Genomic DNA, 22,133 nt, shown 5'->3' with positions numbered 1-22,133 from the left:
AAGGCATCCTCCCCATGCGGCAGTAAGATCCCAATGACAGCACGAAGAGGCCTTTAATTAAGGGCCTCATTTGCCCTCCGTCCCCCCGCCTCCTCCGCCACCTGCCACATTTTTCCGTGCCCTGCCCTCCCCGCTGTCAATCCCACCTGGGCCATAAAGCCTGGCCATAAACTGCCAATGTAAATTTTTCACATTGTAATTATACGGTTGCCGTGATGACACTACAGCACCTTTGTTGGTGGGAGGGTGTAACTATGACCTGATGTTTGCTTTGGCAGTGTCCATTATAAATGTGAATGTAGGAATTTATAAGGGAAGAAGTTGAAAGGATGTGTGCAGTGTAAGGGATATTATACAGACATGTAAATTTAAAAAACAGATATGAGCATCACTCTCTGTGATTTGATTGTTGGAGCCATTTGTCACGGGCTATTAGGACACCTATCACTGACTTTTAAAAAAATCTTTAAACAGAAAACTCTGTAAATAGCAAAGAATAAAATGTGAGTACATTTTTTGATCGTCTTAACACATTACTCTTGTTGAGATGATGTCTGCTGGTGGGAAACTCTAGTTTCTCAGCACAAAATCCTTAATAATAAAGTGCTTTCAACTCTGAAAGAGGCCCTAGTAACCTTGCATCAGTTTCTTTGGTATGCTAACCCGTCTTCTTGGCAATTCTAGTAACAGCAGTCGCTAGTTTCTAAAGAATTACAGCGATCTCTTTCATTTTTCATAATCCTTCATTTCTTTTTAACTTATCTTTAAAGACAAGCAGATCGCTAAGGTTTTTGCCGACCATGAGTTGGAGGAAGTGCCTTTTCATAACAATAGCAGTGTTAATACCTTGTGTGACAGGAATTCTGTATGGCGCTTATAGGAAGTGTGCATTATTACCAAAACTTTTAATATGCTCTAGGTTGCATTCTTGCCTCTGAATCAGTTGGTGCAGTGTTTGAGCTCTGTCCCAGATGGTCTTAGCCAATGGAAGCTGTAGTCCGACTCCAAATTCTGGATTGACATCCAGGAGGGTATTGGTGGGTGTGGTGTCCCCCCGCCCTCCCCTACCCCACTGCCTCTCTCCCCACATCAATGAAATCTGAAATCTCTCAAAAATCTTTCTGCCACATGGGCTAGCCAATAACAAAAGGTGATTTGAAGGAGTGCATAAATAAACAACATTTTTCTCTAATGGCACTGACCATTAATATTGGTGTTTAAAGCCCCGACACAAACTAGTCACAATAATATTCATGTATGTAATTAAGGTACATAAATATTATAGCTTCCATTTGGCAACATGGTAAACATTGTTTTTTTTTTGTTTAATTCAAGCTTTTATTTGTTGAATTACTGCACAAAACAGGATAGATTCTGGCCATTAAAACAGTGCTCTTTTTTTGATTTTACCAGTTTATCAGTGCCTACCTTTGATAAAATATTTCTTTTTTTTACCTCACCAGTTCTTCTACCAGTGACCTCTCTGGGTATGATCACGGGTATCTAAGAAGGAGTCCTGATCAGTACAGCTCAAGGGGTAGCATGGAAAGCCTGGACCATACCAATCCTCCTTACCACTCCTGCAATCTCTCCTCTGCCAAGTCCACCAATAGCATAGATCAGCTTTCCCACCATCATAGCAAAAGGGACTCTGCCTACAGCTCCTTCTCTACAAGTTCCAGCATTCCTGAATACCCAGCTCCAACCTTCCGCACTGAACGCTCCTATTCCATGGAAAACATGCCTTCCAGGAATAGTCTACATGAAGGAATCAGACAAGCTGACATAAAGTATGTAAAAACTGTCTATGACTCCCACAGAGGAATTTCTGAGGAACGTGAGGTTAGCTGCCCTTCAACGGTTAAAAGCTCTAATAGCCGAGCCCAAACTGATTCCAGGAGTTATTACAAACCCTACAGTGGCAACAGACACAGTATTGGACCAGTGTGGAATAATCCGAGTAGGAACTCTTTTGAAGCAGATGGTAAAGCACCTCCTCTTCCTCCAACCCGCAGTGACAGTTTCATGGCAATTAGAAGTCATGATAAACCTACCTCCTGGTCAAGTCTGGATGGACAGGCCAAGCCTGTTCGACCTCAGCCAAAGGGAGCGTGGCCTCACCATATCAATACGGGTTCTTGTGGGCAGACCCATCCACTGAAGCCTGTATTTATTGAAGGACAACTCAACCCAGTGTTGGAGAAGAGCCCTGAAAGTAGCCCAGCTATTCAACCTAAGCACGGTTACACTCAAGCACCACAACCAGGTCAAGCAATGCTACCTACTGGAATTTATCTAGTACCTCAGCCTGAACCACGGTATGCTCAAGCACCAATCAACAACAGTAACTGTTTGCATCAAAACAGCAATAACGGGTTACTATACCCTGCTCTAAGTAGAGAAAATACACACAGTGCTCAAAATTCAACTGAAAGGACTAAATGTACTCCGTGCAATGTAGAGGAAAGCAAAAACCAAAGCAACGCCAATAGATCTGCTCTTTATCAACCTAATGCTGCACACCTTAATTCTAGCAACAAATATGAGAAGGCACCAGAGCATCCAGAGGGACAATGTGGCCTGTACAAGGTGCATGTCTTCCCTGATTCAAAATGCTTTTCTGACACTGCTCCAGTGGCTCCTGATGTTGGACCTCTGTCTTGTCACAGTTCTGCAGCCAGTGCCGGCACCAGCACAAGTGATGCACAATATTGTTGTCAAAATATTGAACATCCACAAGCACAGCAAAGAAGAAAAAGCAATGAGAAAGGCCCATCCAGTCAGCGAGCTGAGAGTTGGCAAGGAAAAGGTCACATTGATGAAGACTCTTATCAAAAGAAAATTGAACGGGAAAATCGTCCATCTAGGATGCAGGAAGAGAACCGAGATAAACAAAGCTCTCCTTTATGGCAGAATCACCAAGAAACCAAAATGGTCCACCGCAGGCAACAAAGTTTGGATGCAAAATCGTCACAGCAGTGGGAAAGTTACACTGACAGCCACTTATCTCAAAAATGGGATCAGGACTGCAAAGATCAGGTCTCTGACCGCTGGGGTAACTATGAACGGCAGTTGTGTCCTAAACGCTACAGTGACATAATCAGCACAGTTCAGTCTCCATATGTGCAGCCAAAGTACGAGGGGCAGAACCTGTGCCAAGAGCAGCATAACCGATCTGATTTCAGCAGGTCAAGGTACAGTACCAGTAGCACCCAAAGTTCCCAGAGTGGTCAGTTTGTAAAACCTGAAATAGCAAAACGTTCCTCTGTGCTCGAGACCGTCAACAAGATTGAACAACGTGAACATGACAGCGAGAGAGTTCCAAATACCCGAGGATTCCACTTTGGTTCAGACTCTGTTAGGTTAAGCCAGTCTTCCAGTGCAAGAAATTCACTTAACTGTGCGGATGATATTAGGAACAGGTACAGTATCACAGAAGGACAACCAGCAAAGCAGCCATCAGCTTCCATGGTCAACCTAATAACTGCAGACAAGACTCCCATCCTGCATCATTTGACATGTGAGAGCAGAGATGTGGGCAATAAAATAGAGGAACTGAGACGTCAGGATGGAGAGCTACAGTTGCCTGCTAAATCTACACAAAGGAGCAATCGTGCTTCGCTTCCCAATCCAAACAAGGGAGCCCAGCTCAGCAAGAGCAAAAGTTCTATTCAGTTGATGGATAAAGGTGAAAAGGATACCCTTTGGGAAGATGATATTTCGGGGTCTCCCCCAGATAATGCATTTAATCGCGCCTACCGAAACAGTCTGAAAGATGCTCAGAGCAAGGTTCTGAGGGCCACTTCTTTCCGGCGTAAGGATCTGGATTTAACCTCACCGTACATCAACAAACAAAAGGCTCTTGACAGGCCCGCCTCAGCCCACGTTGGGTCAGTGTCTCAGGCAAAGCTCTTACACATACCAAAGGAAAGGCATTGTGTCACACCAACAGAAGTGAGGAATCCTACCCCAGATTTCAGCAGCAAAGAACTTCAAAGCAGTCATCATGTAGCACGTATAGGAAACAGGAAGCGCTTGACAGCAGAGCAGAAGAAGCGGTCATACTCCGAGCCCGAGAAAATAAATGAACTGGGAGTTTCGGACAACGAAATACCATTTGCCGCTCAGCGTAAAAAAGATCGAACTTTTACTTTCCCAGAAGCCACTGAACTGAGATCTGTAGCCGAGAGACGGAGGCTGTTTGAAAGAGATGGAAGGACCTTGTCAACGGTGAACCTTTCGAAGCCTGAACTGAAACAGATCCAGCAGAACGCACTTGCTGATTATATTCACCGGAAAACAGGCAAAAGGCCTTTCGTGCAGGAAACTGGAGTTGTTAAGGAACGATCGCAGAGTGTTTACCTGCAACCAAGCAGATCTGATGATCAGAGCCTTTCCTCTTGTTCAAGTCTGAGCTCACTGCTTGATCAGACCATCTATTGTCGCCAGCCTGTTGAAAGATTGCCAGAAACAGCTTGTGTTTCATCAACGCTGCCTCCTGGACTAACTGGCAGCTTTGATTTCTATGGCAGTGCACATCAGGCTGGTAGCGGAGCCTCACTGAATCGGTATAGAACGAACATGGAGCGCACATACGGTTCAGAGTTAACACTAAATAAAATAGCTCCTCAGAATTCAGTCCGAGCTTACAACCAGTCCCGTCAAAATCAATACTACGATCAGCAACAGCAGACGTTTGATAGGCACTCGGCTGATAGGAATTCTGGGAAGTTTGCATCCGCTGACAACCTGCTTGAAAGATCTGAAAATCCAGTCGCTGTTCACGTTCGTTCAAGGTCATCGCCATCAACTGAAATGATCTCAGAGGTGGGTGCTAAGTTTACGGACAAGTGAGTCAAAGGGGTCACATTGGCCATGGGGACGAACACTTTCAATGTCAGTATCCCATATTCAATTAGTTCAACCAACCAGAGATAGAAATCATAATTTTGGCTCTTTCAATAGCCCTGTAGAAAATGCAGTACTTGCTGTGGTGCTGAGCTGTAAAGATGAGGAAGCTGCCAGCTTTCAGAGACGAAAGCAAAATACTGGGTAATGCTGGAAATCTGAAATAAAAACAGAAAATGCTGGAAATACTCAGCAGGTCGGGCAGCATCTGTGGAGAGGGAAACACAGTAAACATTTCAGGTTGATGACCTTTCATAAGAACTATGATGAAAGGTCATTGACCTGAAACATTAACTCTGTTTCTTTCTTCACAGATGCTGCCTGATCATCTGAATATTTCCAGCATTTTCTATTTTTATTTCCGTTGATGAGATAGTTGGGGGAACTTAATTGCCCTGAGCGTTCCTGGGCTAGGGAAAGTAAAATTTGGCCAGTGTCGTCTTTGCCTGACCATAATCAAGTGACCCTGCAGGAAATGTGCATTTGTGGGCATTGGGTGAAGAAGTGCTTTGGTTTGGCTTAGCTGCGATGCCCTCCACAGCCAAAGAACCCACCAATATTCACTGTCATAGATTACACATTGAGAGGAACCTGAGGGTTGTCAGCTGTTGAGAAACCATAGCTCAGCATGAATCTGCAGCTTCAGAAGAGAGGAGAAAACTAGGAAGTGAATAAATAGATCTATAGCACAAGCTGCCATATAGCTGAGAAATCAGTATTCATTGTGGTGGATTTAAACGGTAGGCTGATGGCTTCACAGTGGGGAGTAAAATACTGAGACCTAAGGTGCAAATTAATTAAATAACAGCACTGAAGGCTTTACCTCAGTAAAATATTTTCTGATATGCATTCATCATCTTTTCCAATGTACTCAATAATATCCAGCAAGGTGAGAGGAAAATATAAATCCCAGGATGTGCATAGCATAGAAAATAGAGTTTTTCAGGAAATCAGAATCATGGAATCTTACAGCACAGAAGGAGGCCATTCAGCCTGATATGGCTGTGCTGGCTCTTTGAAAGAGCTGACCAATTTAGCAGCAAACCCCAGCTTTTTCCCCATAACCCTGCAAATCAGTCGTCTTCGTGTACATGTCCAATTGTCTTTTGAAGGATTCTAGGGAATCTGATTGCAGCACACTTTTTCAGGTAGAGCATTCCAGATCTTAACTCTTTGGGTGAAGACATTTCTCCTCATTTCCCCCCTAGTTCTACCAATTAATGAAAATTTATGATGTCTGATTACTGACCCAATTACCAAAGGATGGAGTTTCTCCCTACTTACTCTGTTGAAACCCCTCATAGTTTTGAATGCCTCTATTAGGTCTACCTGTAACCTTCTCTGCTCTAGGTGAACAATCCCAACTTCTCCTTTCTCTCCATATAACTCAATGCCTACATCCTAATATCATACAGGTTAACCCCCTTTATACCCTCTGCTGGGCCTGGACATCCTTCCCAAAGTGTGGTGCCCAGAATTTTACACAATACTCCAGCTGTTGCCTTACCAGAGATTTGTAAAGGTTTAGCATGACTTCCCAATTTTTGTATTCAGTGCCCCTATTTACAAAGTCAAGTATCCCATATGCACTCTTAACCACTATCTCAACTTTCCCTGCCACCTTCAAGGATTTGTGAATATGCATTCCCAGGACCCTCTGTTCATGCACCCCCCCCCCCCCTCGAAATAGTACCATTTAGATTATACTGCTTCTTCATGTTGTTTCTCCCTAAGTGCTTCATTACATTAAATTGCATCTGCCATGTGTCTGCCCATTTCACCAGTCTGTCTATGTTCTCCTGAAATCTATTACTATCATGCTGACTGTTTACTACATTGCCAAGTTTTGTATCATCTGCAAACTTCAAAATTGTTCTCCAAGAATGAGAAATCAATATTGATTAATACAGAATCTGTTACTGAGCAATTTAACAGGGCATGTGGGTATGGTCACCAGTCATTATCCAAGATTGCTGCAAGGTTTAAAATAATAACAATTTTTGTTTCAGGTCATGGGAACTATTCTGTGCCTGACAAGTTTTAAAATAATCAAAAGAGAATTTTCCAGGACTCCAGCTAAATCGCTACAGTTAGAATACCAGACTGTTAGCTGTCAGGCAATTCTTTGTAATCCTACACTGCCCATTAATTGTATCCTCTCATTATAGGTTTCATCTGTCTGTGTCTATGAATAGCACAGGAATTTATCAGTCGTTAGTGTCAGTCATCATGTTGCAGTGGTTCTCATGACGCAATTCTACTGGAGGTACCGGTTTGGTAGCCACTCACAACAGTGCCTCAGAAGTATAGTCACTAGTTCACATGCTTCAACAGAGCTGTGCTCGTTTGGGTTCAAATGCTGTTTAAATTTAATGTTAGCATAGATCTGGTGGAGTACTCCAGTACTGAAAAGATATTAAACTACATTTTATAAAGGTCCTGGGCAATATGAACAACTACCTGGGAGGTTTTCAAGTGTTGAAAAAAAGTTGCAGTTAGCTTTCAGTGGAAAGCTGAGATGGTGTGAGGTGAATTCCTTAATGTTCTTTTCCAAAAGTTGCCAAAATGTGCTGTAGCCATCCTCACTCCTGAGGTATAGTATACAGCCTGCATCAACAGAAATAATGTAATACAGCCAGCGATAAGATAAAATAAGCATAAAATCAGAACTGGACGGTGATGAATTGATAATCTCTCAGCATGTGTACCATTGATATTGTCTCCACCTGGATCATCAGATTAAATCAAAACAATAATGCAGTGGAGGCTTTATTTTTATTTGAACAAAGACAGGGCAAAGTAAAATCAACTGCTGCTGTTTGCCATGGTCAGGAAATACAAATTGTTTCATTATTTTCTCTGTGTTCTGTCATTTAGTAGCCAACTTATTCTTTAATTTATGTCATAATTGCAGGCTGTAGAAAAATCTTTTCTTTTACCCTTTAACATGTACAGGAGCTTTTTAACCTCAGTAAGTGGTGAAAGGAAATCAGGGCCTCAGTTGGAAAAGCAATTTGTTATTATTTCATGCCACTGCTCCAGACACACTATAATATGTGACCTTCTAATGGGCATCAGTCTCCAACAATTGGTTCAAATGTGTCAAAGCACGTCATGAGATGTAATATCCGCAAAGCTTCTCTCAGTGGCTCATTTTGGACAGTGTACTGCCCAATAGGGAGCTGAGCCACATGGACCTGAAAGTTGCTGACAACTGCTCTGTACTGAAGTAGCTGATCTCATCTGGCCCTGAGCTAGATAGTGGGTGGAATCGACTCAAGTGCCACTCCTAACCACTATACAGTAATCCCAGCAGCAAAGCACTTGTGTGTGGATGGCAGGTGACCACAGAATTGAACTTATTTGCAAATATCAATTTTTTTTTTAGTCGATTAGGCCATTGATTTCAGTGGAAAGGAAAATCGGATGGGGTCTATACCGAGCAACCGATTAGTCTAACGCCATTTTTCTGCCCAGCAATGAAATAAAAAATCCACTCCATTGCGGAACCAGGACAGACGCACTGAGACGTTCCAACAGATTCCGTTTGCTCACATTACATACACTGCAGTTGTTGGTATTGCATCTGGATATGAAGAAGGCCTTCAGTTATTGGGACTAGGAAGAATATGAAAGTCAATGACTACTGTTCTTCAGACATGGGGGTAATATATGCAGGATACGAATGGGTGTTTGGTTAGTGAGTGGGTAAAATTAATACATCGCCCCTCACCTTTAATGTTCATTAAGCCAGCATAATCAAAATTAACTTAAATATTTATCAGAAATAAACAAATAGCTTATACAGTAGCTCAGTGGATAAAGGCACTGTCAGGTAGATTTAGGTTCCAGGAAAATTCCCGATTCAATTCCCAGTCTGTGCCGAGCTAATTGATCCTGGTCTCTGATGAGTTAATTGATCCCAGCCAGAGCAACAGTTAAGGTGTCACATCCAGTGATTGATGTGCCTGGATTAGGGGCAGAATGCATCAGCTGGACACTATCCAGTAGCTCCTGCTGACAAGTGTAGCAGTATGGTAATTGGCTGAGGAAGGATTGGGTTTGCCTGTGAAGGCTCCCACAGTCAAATACCTTCCTCACACTCACTGCATGAGTTTGTGGCTTCAGAGGAGGGAAGGGAATCATGGGATTGGGGGTAGTGTATTGCGATGGATAGAAAATTGGTTGGCAGACAGGAAACAAAGAGTAGAGATAAATGAGTCTTTTTCCGAATGGCAGGCAGTGACAAGTGGGGTACTGCAGGGATCGGTGCCAGGACCCCAGATACTCACAATATACATTAATGATTTAGATGAGGGAACTAAATGTAATATCTCCAAATTTGCAGATGACACAAAACTGGGTGGGAGGGTGAGTTGTGAGGAGGATGCAGAGAGGCTTCAGGGTGATTTGGACAAGTTGAGTGAGTGGGCAAATGCATGGCAGATGCAGTATAATGTGGATAAATGTGAGGTTATCCACTTTGGGAGCAAAAACAGGAAGGCAGATTATTGTCTGAATGGCTATAAACGGAAAGGGGAATATGCAGCGAGACCTGGGTGTTCTTGTACACCAGTCGCTGAAGGTAAGCATGCAGGTGCAACAGGCGGTAAAAAGGAAAATGGTATGTTGGCCTTCATAGAGGATTCGAGTACAGGAGTAGGGATGTCTTGCTGCAATTATACAGGGCCTTGGTGAGGTCACACCTGGAATATTGTGTGCAGTTTTGGTCTCCTTATCTGAGGAAAGATGTTCTTGCTATAGCGGGAGTGCAGCGAAGGTTTACCAGACTGATTCCTGGGATGGCGGGACTGACGTATGAGGAGAGATTGAGTTGGTTAGGATTATATTCGCTGGAGTTCAGAACAGTGAGGGGGGATCTCATAGAAACCTATAAAATTCTAACAGGACTTGACGGTGTAGATGCAGGAAGGATGTTCCCGATGGTGGGGGAGTCCAGAACCACGGGTCATAGTCTAAGGATACGGGGTAAATCTTTCACGACTGAGATAAGGAGAAATTTCTTCACCCAGAGAGTGGTGAGCCTGTGGAATTCGCTACCACAGAAAGCAGTTGAGGCCGAAGCATTGTACATTTTCAAAAAGAAGTTAGATATAGCCCTTGGGTTTAAAGGGATCAAAGGATCAGGGGCGAAAATAGGAACAGGTTACTGAGTTGGATGATCAGCCATCATCATAATAAATGGCGAAGCAGCCTCGAAGGGCTGAATGGCCTACTCCTGCTCCTAGTTTCTATGTTAAGATTTAGAAAAATGAAAGCTGTGTTTCTGACCTACCTGCAGGCTTTAATGATATCTGGTAAGCTCATTGTTCTGAATATATTTTATACGCTATGTTTAATATGATCGATTGTAAATACCCTTTTTTCTTTCTAGGATGTTCTCTGTGCCATGAACAGACCTTTTGGCATCACTGCAAAGGATCCGATTTCTTCTTCATCTAAGCTGATGGGCACTGACTGTCTGGGTAGCACCTATGGGTATGTAAGATTTGTGCTTATTGCTGTAATGGATTTTGTTCTGTGACTCCTTAAGCAGCTGCTAATTAAGTTTGCCCAAAATGAAGTACTGTGTGCAGGAGAGAGTTAGTATCTGGTGTCAATTCTCCAATTCAACTTTGCAAAATGCATCTGGAGTTGAGTGTCTGTTGCCCATAGAAATGATTGCATTACACAACATAACAGATTGTGTGTGTCTTCAGGCTAGTTGTCTTGTGTTATATTATGTTTAGAGCAACAAATCATGTGCTAATATATAAAGCATCTGCACTATGCTCAGACTGACCAGTGAAAATTACAAGTATGTCTAAATTAAACCTTCACAGTGGTCACAGTGACTGACTTGGCACAAATTAAAGCTCATTTTTCTTTTTTTTTGTTCTTTTTATCTCCCTCTCTTGTGCCTGTTTGTTTGTGCTCCCTTTCACGCTGTGGCTCACTCTCACTCTCGCTCTGGCATTACTCTCTATCACACCAAAAACACACATGCTTTTTTTTTCGCCAACCTGTTATCTTTGCAGCTGAATAGACAGCCTGCTCCACACTGCCACTATTGTTCCCTCTAGCTGGCCACAGGAGGAGATTCCTCAGCCTCCACCTGGTGCCTCTCTTCTCAATGCTGCTCAGATTGGGGGCCGAATGGTGCAGCACTCAAACCTGGTGTTGGGAAACTGATGCTCACTGCCATTGCCATCCATAAATACTAATCCTTCCTAATGATGTGCAGATCTGGAAAGCGAAAGCTTTCTTTCATTCATTAGTATTAGTGAACAAATCTGAGCATAAAGCAGGTTTACCCACTATATCCTCACATCAACTTCATTGTTAGCATCAATCAACAGAAAAAATATACCCAGAAAATAATATTGTGAAGCGCGCTCTCAATAATTTAATAACTTCATTGCGCTACTTGATTCTATTCTTCCAAAAATAGATCAGCACTTTCTATTTTGCATCATTCTTTATGGTGAGTGTAAGGCTCATACCTGTGATCTCTATCTTGAACAGCAACTTGCAATTATATAGCACCTTTAACATGGTAAAGCACCCAAAGGTGATTCACAAGAGCGATTACCAAGCAAAATTTGACACTGAGTTACATAAGGAAATATTAGGGCAGGTGAAAGAGGTAGGTTTTAAGGAGCATCTTAAAGGAGGAGAAAGAAGAGAGGCTGAAAGATCTGGAGCAGGAATTCCAGAGTTTAGGGCTTAAAATCGGGGATGCTCAAGAGGACAGAATTGGAGGAGTGCAGAGATCTCAGAGGGTTGTATGGCTGGAGGAGGTTACAGTATCATCTCTACAGTACTCGTATTGAGCATTTCTTGCTGCTGCTGAGCTTTGCTTATGTTGCCTTCACGTACACTGAGAAATACTAAATCCAATCAATTAAAATTTGGCAATCCTTTGCATGTTGTATTTCTGATTCTGTTCTTTTGATGCTCAGTTCTATTCCTTCTTGCACTTTGCTGCTTCTGAGAGATATTTGAGTACTACAAAGATGGAGGGGGGAAATTCTTTAAAGGAGTTTTTCAGTAGAGCAAAGCATAATGGAAGAGATTCAAATTAAGTTGACAAACTAGTTAAGCATACATTTATGATGTGAGCCAAATTAGTTCAAGAGTCACTTATTGGATATGTTTTCCTATGCACATTCCTGGGTATGTTGTATCTATTGTAAAGCTGGTGCTGTGTTTCAGAAAAGAAATCAAACCAGCCTATCCTGCTTCACTTCCTCATGCTAGTCATGTATTTTAAGCTGCTCTGAATTTATAATTTGAGCACAATTTCAGAAAGATGCTGTCTTAATGAAAAAATGTTTCAATACTTTTTTTAATGTGGGTTGGTGGGGGAGAGAGCAAGAATTGTTTTGCAACATTTATATGAAAATAACCTCAAATCTGATTAATCTGGTGGCTGTTTTAAGTCCAGTTTCCAGTTTAATTGAGATTGTGGCAAACAATTTATTATGGCTCAGAAACCATTTTGCTGCCGTTCTGGACTTTTTCCAATTAGATGTTGGTAGTTGGGCAACAGATCGCACTGTGTGTATTAAATGTAGAAATGTTGCTGGAGTTGTAACGAGATGTTGCACCGCATTGAATCAGTGTAACACCGTGTGTTGTTCCCCCTCAATTTACCTTCTCCCCTTGTGAAGGCCGAGCTCCGGTTCCATAGGTGCCAGCGTTCCTCTGATAACGTGTCCATACAGCATTTCCCACCTGTGAGCCAGCACATGAAGGCAGGCAGCCTACTCAGATACAGAGGACATTGTGTAGCGTGGTTGTAGAAAGTGAGAAAGAGGCTTGCGACACAAAGCTAGTGCTCTTTTAAAATTATAAAATGTTTTAGCTTGTGGCTCTTGCTGTCACAATCAGATCCACTACCTCCTTATAAGGTTTGCTCCCAGCAGCCAGGTAATATGAGTAATTTTAATGAAGCGGGACCAAAATGATTTAGTCCGCTCCGTAGACTGCAAAGCTCTTTTCCATCCATTTTGCAGGGGATGCATTCCATTTACCCTAGAGCTTGGTGCAGGGTTCCTGTCTGTTCCATCGCTCCCACTTCCTGTCTGTTCCATCGCTTCCGCTTTGATGTCACTTTTGATTAAAGAATGTGTTCTGCCGAAATAGTGCCACGTATCTCTTTTGGGTACTTTTCCTGCACAATGTAGTTTTCCAGGGGTCTTTTCCAAAGGGGTGAGTAAACAGGGCAAACTGAATGAATCCAATGCTAAAATATGTGTTTCTTGATTCGCAGTGTACCATGGGCATCTGGTTCAAGATCAAGACCACAGCTTTCTGACTGCAACCGGCAGCAAGTGAGGGCAGCATCACAAGACTGGTATGGAGAATTAACAACAGACTTTGCAGAGTTGTTAAGTTTTGTGCCCTGTAAAGATTCAGAGTTGTGTTTACTTTCCATTTCTTTTTATTCCAATTTTTTCTCCTTCTGTCCCTCTTCTCTCCTGAAGCCATTGACTCCTGACTGGAGTATCATTCCATGCAAACCGGTTGTTATTCAGTTCCTCACCCAAGTAGCTATTTTTTCATGTCAAAGCCTGGGCAGTAAGTAGTGTCAGGCTGTTACAGTCCAGTTTGATCCTGTCCTGAAACGTGCTTTTTCTAGCAAATGTCACTGGATAGTAAACAGATGTGGGAGCTCAGGCTGATTTTCTCTTTTCTAGCCCAGTTGTAAAGACCAATTGTAACATCTCTTGTATCAGCCAGGCTGAAATTAGCTAACTGATTGCAGTCCAGACATTAATGCCAGGGCTAATAAAAACAGAAAACTTTGGAAATATTCATGTCTGGAAGCATTTGTGTGGAGAGAAACAGAATTGAAGTTTCAGGTTGATGACCTTCCACTGAGGAGGGTGGTCTTTTAAAAACAAAAGAAAGCCTCACAAGGACAGACCGGAATGGGCAGATTGCTAATACAGATCAATGTAGATAGGATTGAAGTTAGACATTTTGGGAGCAAAATGAGTAATGGGAGAATAAAAAAAAGGAAAGATCCTGAAGGGTATGGAGGAAGATAGAGACTTAGGGGTGTAAATAGACAATACTTTGAAAGTGAAGGTACAAATAGATAAGAGTCGTTAAAAGGGGCCAATGTTGTTCAGAGTTTTAAAATTGGCGACTGGAGTACAAGAAAAAAAAGAAGGGAAGAGGTCACAATAATTCTGTACTATTTGATGTTTTGGACACCTCATTTTAGAAAGGGCATTAAAGTTACAGAGAGTACAGCATAGATTTCTCAGGGATGAGAAACTGCTGTTGAGGAGAGACGTGAGACACTGGGACTATTTCCATTGGAGCAGAGGTTAAGAGGAGATTGAAAATTATGAAGAAGTTTGGTTCAGTGAACAGGGAAAGACTGTTTCCTCTGGTTGGAGGGGAGTCAGTGACTCAAACATTAATTTAAAACTTGTCATTAAGAGAGTGAGAAGTGAAGTTAGGAGAAATTGTTGGAGCATGGAATGCTTTACCACAGGAATAATTAAAGCAGAAAGGGCAGAGTAGGTAAATATTTGAAGCCGAGGAAGGTAAAGGGCTCTGGGTAAAGAGCAAGGTGATTCCTCTAGCAAAGAGCCAACACAGATATAATTGACTAAATGCTTCCTCCTGTTGTGGTGCTGTGGTCTCTAGTCTATTCTAAACTCAGCCATAGTGGGGACATTCTAATTGGTATCCTGGTGCATACAGAATCAGGGGTTTGGCTGTGATGCCCATCATGATTGAATACCCTGCCAGCACTCATGGTCTGGTGTCGCACAAGAAGGATGTTGTTTGATCAAGGTACCAAACGGCTGTGAGAGCTTGTGGAGTTGTACCCTGGCACAGGTCAAGGAGAGGCGAAAATTGGAGTGGAAGTGGGGCTGGAGCTGAAAGAAACAAATGACTTACATGAGCTGCAATAATCTTTTCATCTCTCTGCCTTATCAGAGACTTCCCTTTTGTTCCTACTTCCCCTCCCCCTTTCCCCGCTTAAAACCTCATGCATCTTTTCCAGTTCAGATGAAAGGTCATTGACCTGAAACGTTAACTCTGTTTCTCTCTCCACAGATGCTGCCAGACCTGCTGAGTATTTCCAGCATTTCCTGTTTTTACTTGAAATAAAATCTGGTCTTGCAGAATCGGTGATAATTAATTAAATTACTTTTGCATTTACAGGTCTTTTAACAATGAAGGAAAGGACTGCCGAAACAAGCCGACAGGAGCACACCTTCCAGCCAGTTATGAGAATGAGCTGAATCCCCTTGCAGTAAACAAATTGTCCATTCGAAATGAGAAACACAAACCACTTGATGGCTACAGGCCCAAAAGCACTTCTAGTGTTGGTCAGCTGACCAGCATTGGCCAACACAACTATCGCTGTGCCTCCGAAAACCCAGCGCTGGGAATGGCAGCTTCAGAACAATATGGCAAATCCACTCCAGGTGTTCAAGAAAGTAAAGGCAGCAAATTTACAATGGTAGGGGCAGAGTCATTTGTAAACTACCTTCCAGAAGAAATTGGTGCTGAAACAGCATTGACGAAGAAGGCAATACCACCACAGAGGCCTCCAGCTCCTAAACACAAATGGGTCAATTCCATTCATGATGACTCAGCAAAACACAGCTCATTTCCCCACTTGGCTGGGTTAAATCTCAGTCAACACGAAAGGGAGCAGAATCATATCACAGCAAGTAGCATCACTTGGGAGTCTGAGGTGCCACCCGTTCGGCCTCCTTCGCCTCAGACCGGTGTGCACTTGACCACTTCTCTGTTGCGCCTCCAGTCGTCGTCATCTTTTCCAGAGGAGGACGACGTGTTTATCCAAGATCTGGATCAGCAGGCCCTTAGCAGTAGGTTCCAGCCACCTCCACCACCACTTTCACCTCCACCTCCACCTCCACCGGATTGCAGAGCTGTTCCAAGGATGAGAGACCAGGAGTTTCCACCACCACCATCTCCAATTAGTTTTAAAGGTCAGCGAGCGGAGGAATTATTTAACAGGAGTGACGCGGAAGCTGTGGCCAGGTAACTAATTATATGCAAAACTCCCAATACACTAGGCACAAGATTCACGGGTGCACATTATGCAAATTAATGCTTTTTTTTAAAAAAAGAACTGATCTGGGTCTGAAGTATTTTTATCAAACTCTGGGCTGGATTTTCCGATGGGCATTGGAACCCTGACATCGGACCCATATGGGGTCCTAAGCACACCCTCCAGGGCAACCTTGCGCAAGACGTCTTCATAATTGGCCACTTCTGTACTCACTATTCTTAAAGGGATGCCTGATGCTGCCCAATCAGAGTGTTGCAGTGATGTCAGGCAGCAGTGCCACCGAGAGAGATACGCACTGCTGAGGCAGGCAGGTGGATGAGAGGGCGCCTCAATATGGAGTTGCCTGCATTGAAGTTATAGAGTAAAAGGCCCGAAGCTGGTACGGCCATCAGGTTGGAGGCAAAACCACTCCGCAGGCCTTTCATCCCCGTGGCACTGTCTTTTGGAGACAGTACTGCCTGCTCCGTTGGCCCCCTGGGCTGCCACCTTGATTGAGCCAGCGGCTTCCACATATGGCAGTGGGGGGGCGGGGGGCAAGGGATTTGGCTACAGTGCCAGTAAAATACTGGCACTGGATCAAGATCGCCCATAGGTGGGGCCTTAATTATACTAATTGGTTGCCTGCCTCCACAGAATGGGCAGCTGATGCAGTTCCCAGTCCACCCCTGGGAAATTTCCCAGAGACTGGAATGCGTCAGGGACCATCTTGGCACACCTTGTCCCTACTTTTCCTGGATCACCCCCCCCCCCCCCCACCCCCACGTACCACCCCTCACCCGCCTCCATGGGGCCAGGAAAATCCAGCTCACTGTTTCCCTATTAAGCATCCTCTTAACACACACTTATATTTAATTTTGATATTTTGTTTTGGCTGGTTGGTTGGAAAGAGTATAACATGGTCACTTTGCTATCTTTGATGAGACTTGGATATGGTGCGGCATTCCTATGAGAAAGATGCAAATTGCAGCTGTCATTCCTGGCTGCTGGTCTTGATCCAATGGTTGATAAAGGTCTGTGTAGCCAACAAGAAGAAAACCGCATTGTAGGCGAGTACAGTGAGCTGAGCAAATGCACTTGTAGCTTGGACGGACGACAGTAGCCAGTTAGTTATATAGCTGCTTTATTATGAGTTAAAACAAGCCACATTTAAGAATGTCTACAGAAAGAATTAATCAGATAAATATATCCACAAAACCAAAAACGTTTGATGTAATGAATTATGCAGAATTTACAAATGTAAAGAATTTATTGATTGTAGAAATTAAACTAGGGAGGGCTGTTGTTCAAAGCTTTCTGGGAATTGGCTGTAAAAGGACTGATAAATAGGCCTTATGTTGTACTGAGGTCTGTTTTCTCTCTCCAGTTTTCAGCTGTTTAGCTGCTCCATTGCTGTCTGTCACTATATCCTCCTCCAAACTGGGAGGAGAAGCCAGTCTAGACAGTGGATCTCTCCTGCAACCAGGGAAAGCATCTGAGCTTAAATGACCAGCAGCACAAAGTCTTTTGGTTTAAGCTGATCAGTCATTTGAACTTCCAAATCACCCTTCAATGCTAACATTTTAATTGCTTTAAAATTGGATGATTAAAAAAAAAGAAGCATGCATTTAATACCCAGGTTTACAATGTCTCCAAAATGGTCTGCAGTCTTGTTCTGAAAATGTAATATTGCCACTAAGATTCACTCTTGAAAGGACATGTGACGAGGACTGGCACAAGAGGCAATGATTTGTGTTCCACCCGGATAAAATTGCACAATAATATCAGGATGCACAAAACATCATTTCATTCTTATGTATAACTGGCTTCCAGTACAAATTCAGCTTCTGCTGAAACTAGAACAAATGTGGAGTGAGGTTAGAGTCTGATTCTTGACATCAGGGATTTATACCTGATTACACTGTGATTAGAATGAGCCATTTGTACCTAATTAAACTACATATACGTAAGGCATTTATACTCAGTTGCCGTGCTTCTATATTATTGATGATGAATGCAATATCCCAGAATCACAAAATAATACAGTGCAGAAGAGGCCCTTCGGCCCATCGAGTCTGCACCGATGCATTAAAGACACCTGACCTGTCTACCTAATCCCATTTGCCAGCACTTTGCCCATAGCCTTGAATGTTATGACGTGCCAAGTGCTCATCCAGGTACTTTATAAAGGACGTGAGGCAACCTGCATCTACCACCCTCCCAGGCACAATATAGAGAGCCTTTGCTATCCCAAGTTGCTTCACAGAGATGTAAAAATAAATAGATACCAAACCAGAGAAAGGAAGATTAGGGTGGATGATCAAAGAGGTGGGTCGGTTTCAAGAAGGGTCAAATAGAGGAGAGGGAAGTGGAGAGACAGAGCAATTAGGAAGGGAATTCCAGAGATTGGGATCTAGGTGGCTGAAAACACAGCCATCAGTGGTGTGGTTGAAGGGAGAGGGGATGCACAATAGGCCAGAGTTAGAGGAATTGAGATTTTGGGGGTGTGGAGGGGTGAAAGGCTGTACAGCTGGAGGAGCGGTAAGCTATGGAGAGGTAAGGCCATGAAAGTATGTAAACACAAGGATGAGAATATTAACATTTGAGGATGGAAGCCAATGTAGGTCAGTGGGGACAGGGATGATGGACAAGTGGGACTTGGTTAGGGATAGGAAGAGAAAGAAAGAACTTGCCTTGCATTTATATAGCAACTTTCACAACCTGGGGACATCCAAAAGAGCAGTCCAGCGAATGAAGTACTTTTGAAGTGTAATCACTGACATAATGTAGGAAATGCAGCAGCCAATTTGGGCACAGCAAGCTCCCACACACAGCAATGTGAATAAGCCATCTGTTTTAGTGATAAATATTGGCCAGGATAACTCCCCTGCGCCTCTTCAAACTAGTGCCCTGGGATCTTTTACACCTACCCGAGTGGGCGGACATGGCCTCGGTTTAACATCTCATCCAAAAGACAGCACCTGTGACAGTGCAGCATTCCCTTAATACCGAACAGGCACGTCAGCCTCGATTTATACTCAAGTCTCTGGAGTGAGGACCCACATCAATTTGAGTCAGCAGTGAGAATGCTCGCACTAAGCCAAGGCCGAGGCTGTTCAGGGTAGAGGCAGCACAGCTTTGGACAAAGTGCAGTTTGCAGAGACTGGAGGATTGAGGGCTGACCAGGAGAACATCAGTGTTCTGATGAAAGGTCACTGACCTGAAACGTTAACTCTGCTTCTCCCCCCACAGATGCTGCCAGACCTGCTGAGTGTTTCCAGCATTTCTTGTTTTTATTTCAGATTTCCAGCATCTGCAGTATTTTGCTTTTAATTTGTTGAAATAATCGGGTCTGGAGATGAGCAGACCAAATCTGAGTGAGAGTTTCTGTAACAAATGGGCTGAGGTATGGGCCATTGTAGATGACGATATAGATTTGTACATAGGCAATCTTTGTATTAGAGAAGATATGGGATTGGAAGCACGTCGTAGGTCAAACGGGACACTGAAGTTGCAGGCAGTCTGTTTCAGTCTGAGACTGTGGCTGCTGAGGGTCTTGGAGTCAAGGAAGTGAGGGAATAGAATATACTGTAGGAACTGAAAACAACTTCAGTCTTTCCAGTGATTAGCTGGAGGAAATTACAGCTCAGCCAAAGCAGTGTGTTGGACAAGAAGTCTGCCAATACAGCAGGAGTGAAGAGATAGAGCCGGGTGTCCTCAGCATATAGAAAGAAGGAAATAACTTGCATTAATGTAGCCCCTTTCACGTTCTGAGGATGTCCAATAGTCCTTCCTAGAAATGAATGACTTTTGAAATGCAGTCATTGTTGTTCAGTAGGTAAATGCAGCAGTCAATCTGTATACAGCAAAGTCCCACAAACAGCAATTCAATAAAAAACCAGTTAATCTGTTTGTTGGTGTTGGTTGAGGGGTAAATATCGGTCTGGTCACCAACAGAACTCTGCTGCTTTTCTTTGAAAAGTGCCATGGGATCTTTTATATCTACGTGAACAGGCAATTGGAGCCTTGGTTTAATGTTTCACCAGAAAGACAGCACCTTCAAAACTGCAGCATTCCCTCAATACTGTGTTGAGTGGCCCACACATGTAGAAGATGTTCCCATGTAAATGAAGAGAAAGGACTCGATGGATCTTTTAGTGCTCCCAGGATGTGTGTGTCGGGGTGGGAAGGGAAACCATTGCTGGAGACATGCTGGTTACGAACGGATAGGTAAAGGTGGAGCTGAGCAAGGGCAACCCCGGTGAGGCATTGGAGGAGAATGGTGTGGTCAACATCAAAACATGTCTAGAGGATGGGGTGAGATAATACACCCTGGCCACAGAGACAGAGAAGGTCATTCAACACTTTGCCTGGGGCTGTCTTAGTGCTGAGGGGAGGCAAAAACCTGACCATAGGGATTGAAATAGGAAGCTGTGAGGAACAGATGTGTCTGGACCTAGGACGTGACAACACATTCACGAAAGTGGAGAGAAAGGCAGTAGTTGGCACAACCAAGGGTTTGAGGGCATTTTTTAGGGATAGAGGAGATCGTGATGCTTTTCAAAGATTTGGGGAGGATGCAACAGTATCTGAGGACAGGGAGTTATTTACAGTTAACTAGCAAGAGGGCCACTAACAGAGCTTGGGTGCTCAGGAGTTTGGTGGAAAGGAGGGAGCAGGAACACTTCTACCTGGTTGCACTACCTGTACTTATATATCATTAATTTATCCCTAATGAAACTGAGTATGTATTTAGCATTTCTACCCAGTTATCCTGAGTATACATCAGACATTTATAGCTAATTATACAGATTATATAGAGTCCAACATTTAGACAGGTTATGGTCCTTCATCACTGTTATCCAAATGGTGAGGGGCAGGATCATCTCTGCTATAATACCCTCCCAGAAATAGCCTGCTGCCATTCACTGTCTGGACTCTCACCCATGAAAGAAAGATACTTCAGTGAGGTATTGTGCAGCCATACCCAAGTAAGAGACAGCACCTTTGAGAAAAGAACAAATTGGGTGGTGAAAAACAAGAACCAACACTTGGGAGCTAACAAGAATTTGAGTTCAGAATCTGAGATACAGAATTTCAAGATGTTTCTGCTCCTCACAAATAATTTCAGTTCTTTCATCCAAATGAGCTGAACTCCGCATTAGGTCATACATCTTTTGATGGCACCGTACACATACAATCCTGTTTGAAACCCCAAATATGGAAGTATTCTCCAGAATAATTGCTCCTCCAAATCTGTGCCACAGTGCTAAAGTAGACTCACGTAATCTAAATGGAATGAATGACATTGCTGCTGCTCTAGGGCGATCAAAGAAAAACACACATCTGCACTGACAGAGTGGAGATTCAGCGCCGCTTGGTGGTCAACATAGGGATTACAATTGGTTGTGTTTCAAATAGAATTAAGGGCTTCCTCAGCTGCGTTGGTTTAGCAAATTCATCCAGAGAACACCTGATAAGAAAAAAAAATGAAAGAAAGTAATTAGTGTGATTAGTGCAGTTCATTGGAGCATTTGAAGTATTGCTCCACATTGTTCGGCAAGTTGCTGGAACACAAGTTTGGACACACACCCCTTTTCCATACTCAATTGGGAGTTCAGCTGTGCTACAATAGGCAGGCATCTGGAAGGATTAAAAATCAGAGACATCATTTATCACAACCCCTTTTTTAAATACATCTGCCATCAGAAATTTCAGTACAGCACTGGGGAAGGACTGGGAGCCGGTTGTTAGGTGCCAGTCTCTGCAATGGCAATGATAGGGTTAAATGAAGAAGAATAGGAGGAGGCCCATGTGAAGTATGAACACCAGCATAGATTAGTTAGACCAAATGATATGTCTCTGTGCTGTAAATTCTATGTAATTTTATGATGATTGGCACTGGAAGGTCCATAAAAAAGAGGAGAAATGAATGTAGATACCATAAAAGAGAATCTTGTCCTCCCTCAATAAATAAAATCTGCAATTTATAAGAATGTAGAGCATATCGCCTTGAAGAAATGAGTGGCAGGGTAGTTTTTCTGTTACTTTGAAGTCAGAACTAATTTTTTCTAAGTGTACCTTTAATCATTTCACGCTTTTCAGGCCTAAAATGTTTAGTAAAGTACAGAATAAATGATTGAGAAGGAAGGAATTGCAAAAAGCAGCCCGTATTAAA

At 43.1% G+C, this 22,133-nt stretch overlaps 1 protein-coding gene across 12 annotated transcripts in view; it reads left to right on the top strand.

Moving 5' to 3' along the window:
- The window catches only part of shroom3 (shroom family member 3), a 480,123-nt gene that overhangs the window by 448,412 nt on the left and 9,578 nt on the right, over positions 1-22,133 (top strand). For all 12 annotated transcript variants that reach the window (XM_068038322.1, XM_068038329.1, XM_068038410.1 and 9 more), the window contains 4 exons: positions 1,464-4,827; positions 10,304-10,407; positions 13,184-13,267; positions 15,100-15,948. In XM_068038322.1, coding sequence (XP_067894423.1) covers positions 1,464-4,827; positions 10,304-10,407; positions 13,184-13,267; positions 15,100-15,948 — 4,401 coding nt within the window. The remainder of the gene's footprint in view (positions 1-1,463; positions 4,828-10,303; positions 10,408-13,183; positions 13,268-15,099; positions 15,949-22,133) is intronic.

Source organism: Heterodontus francisci, chromosome 1 (assembly GCF_036365525.1).
Source record: "Heterodontus francisci isolate sHetFra1 chromosome 1, sHetFra1.hap1, whole genome shotgun sequence".
Lineage (NCBI taxonomy): Eukaryota > Metazoa > Chordata > Chondrichthyes > Heterodontiformes > Heterodontidae > Heterodontus > Heterodontus francisci.
Note: the sequence above shows the minus strand (reverse complement) of the source record. Positions and strands in the feature narration are given on the sequence as shown.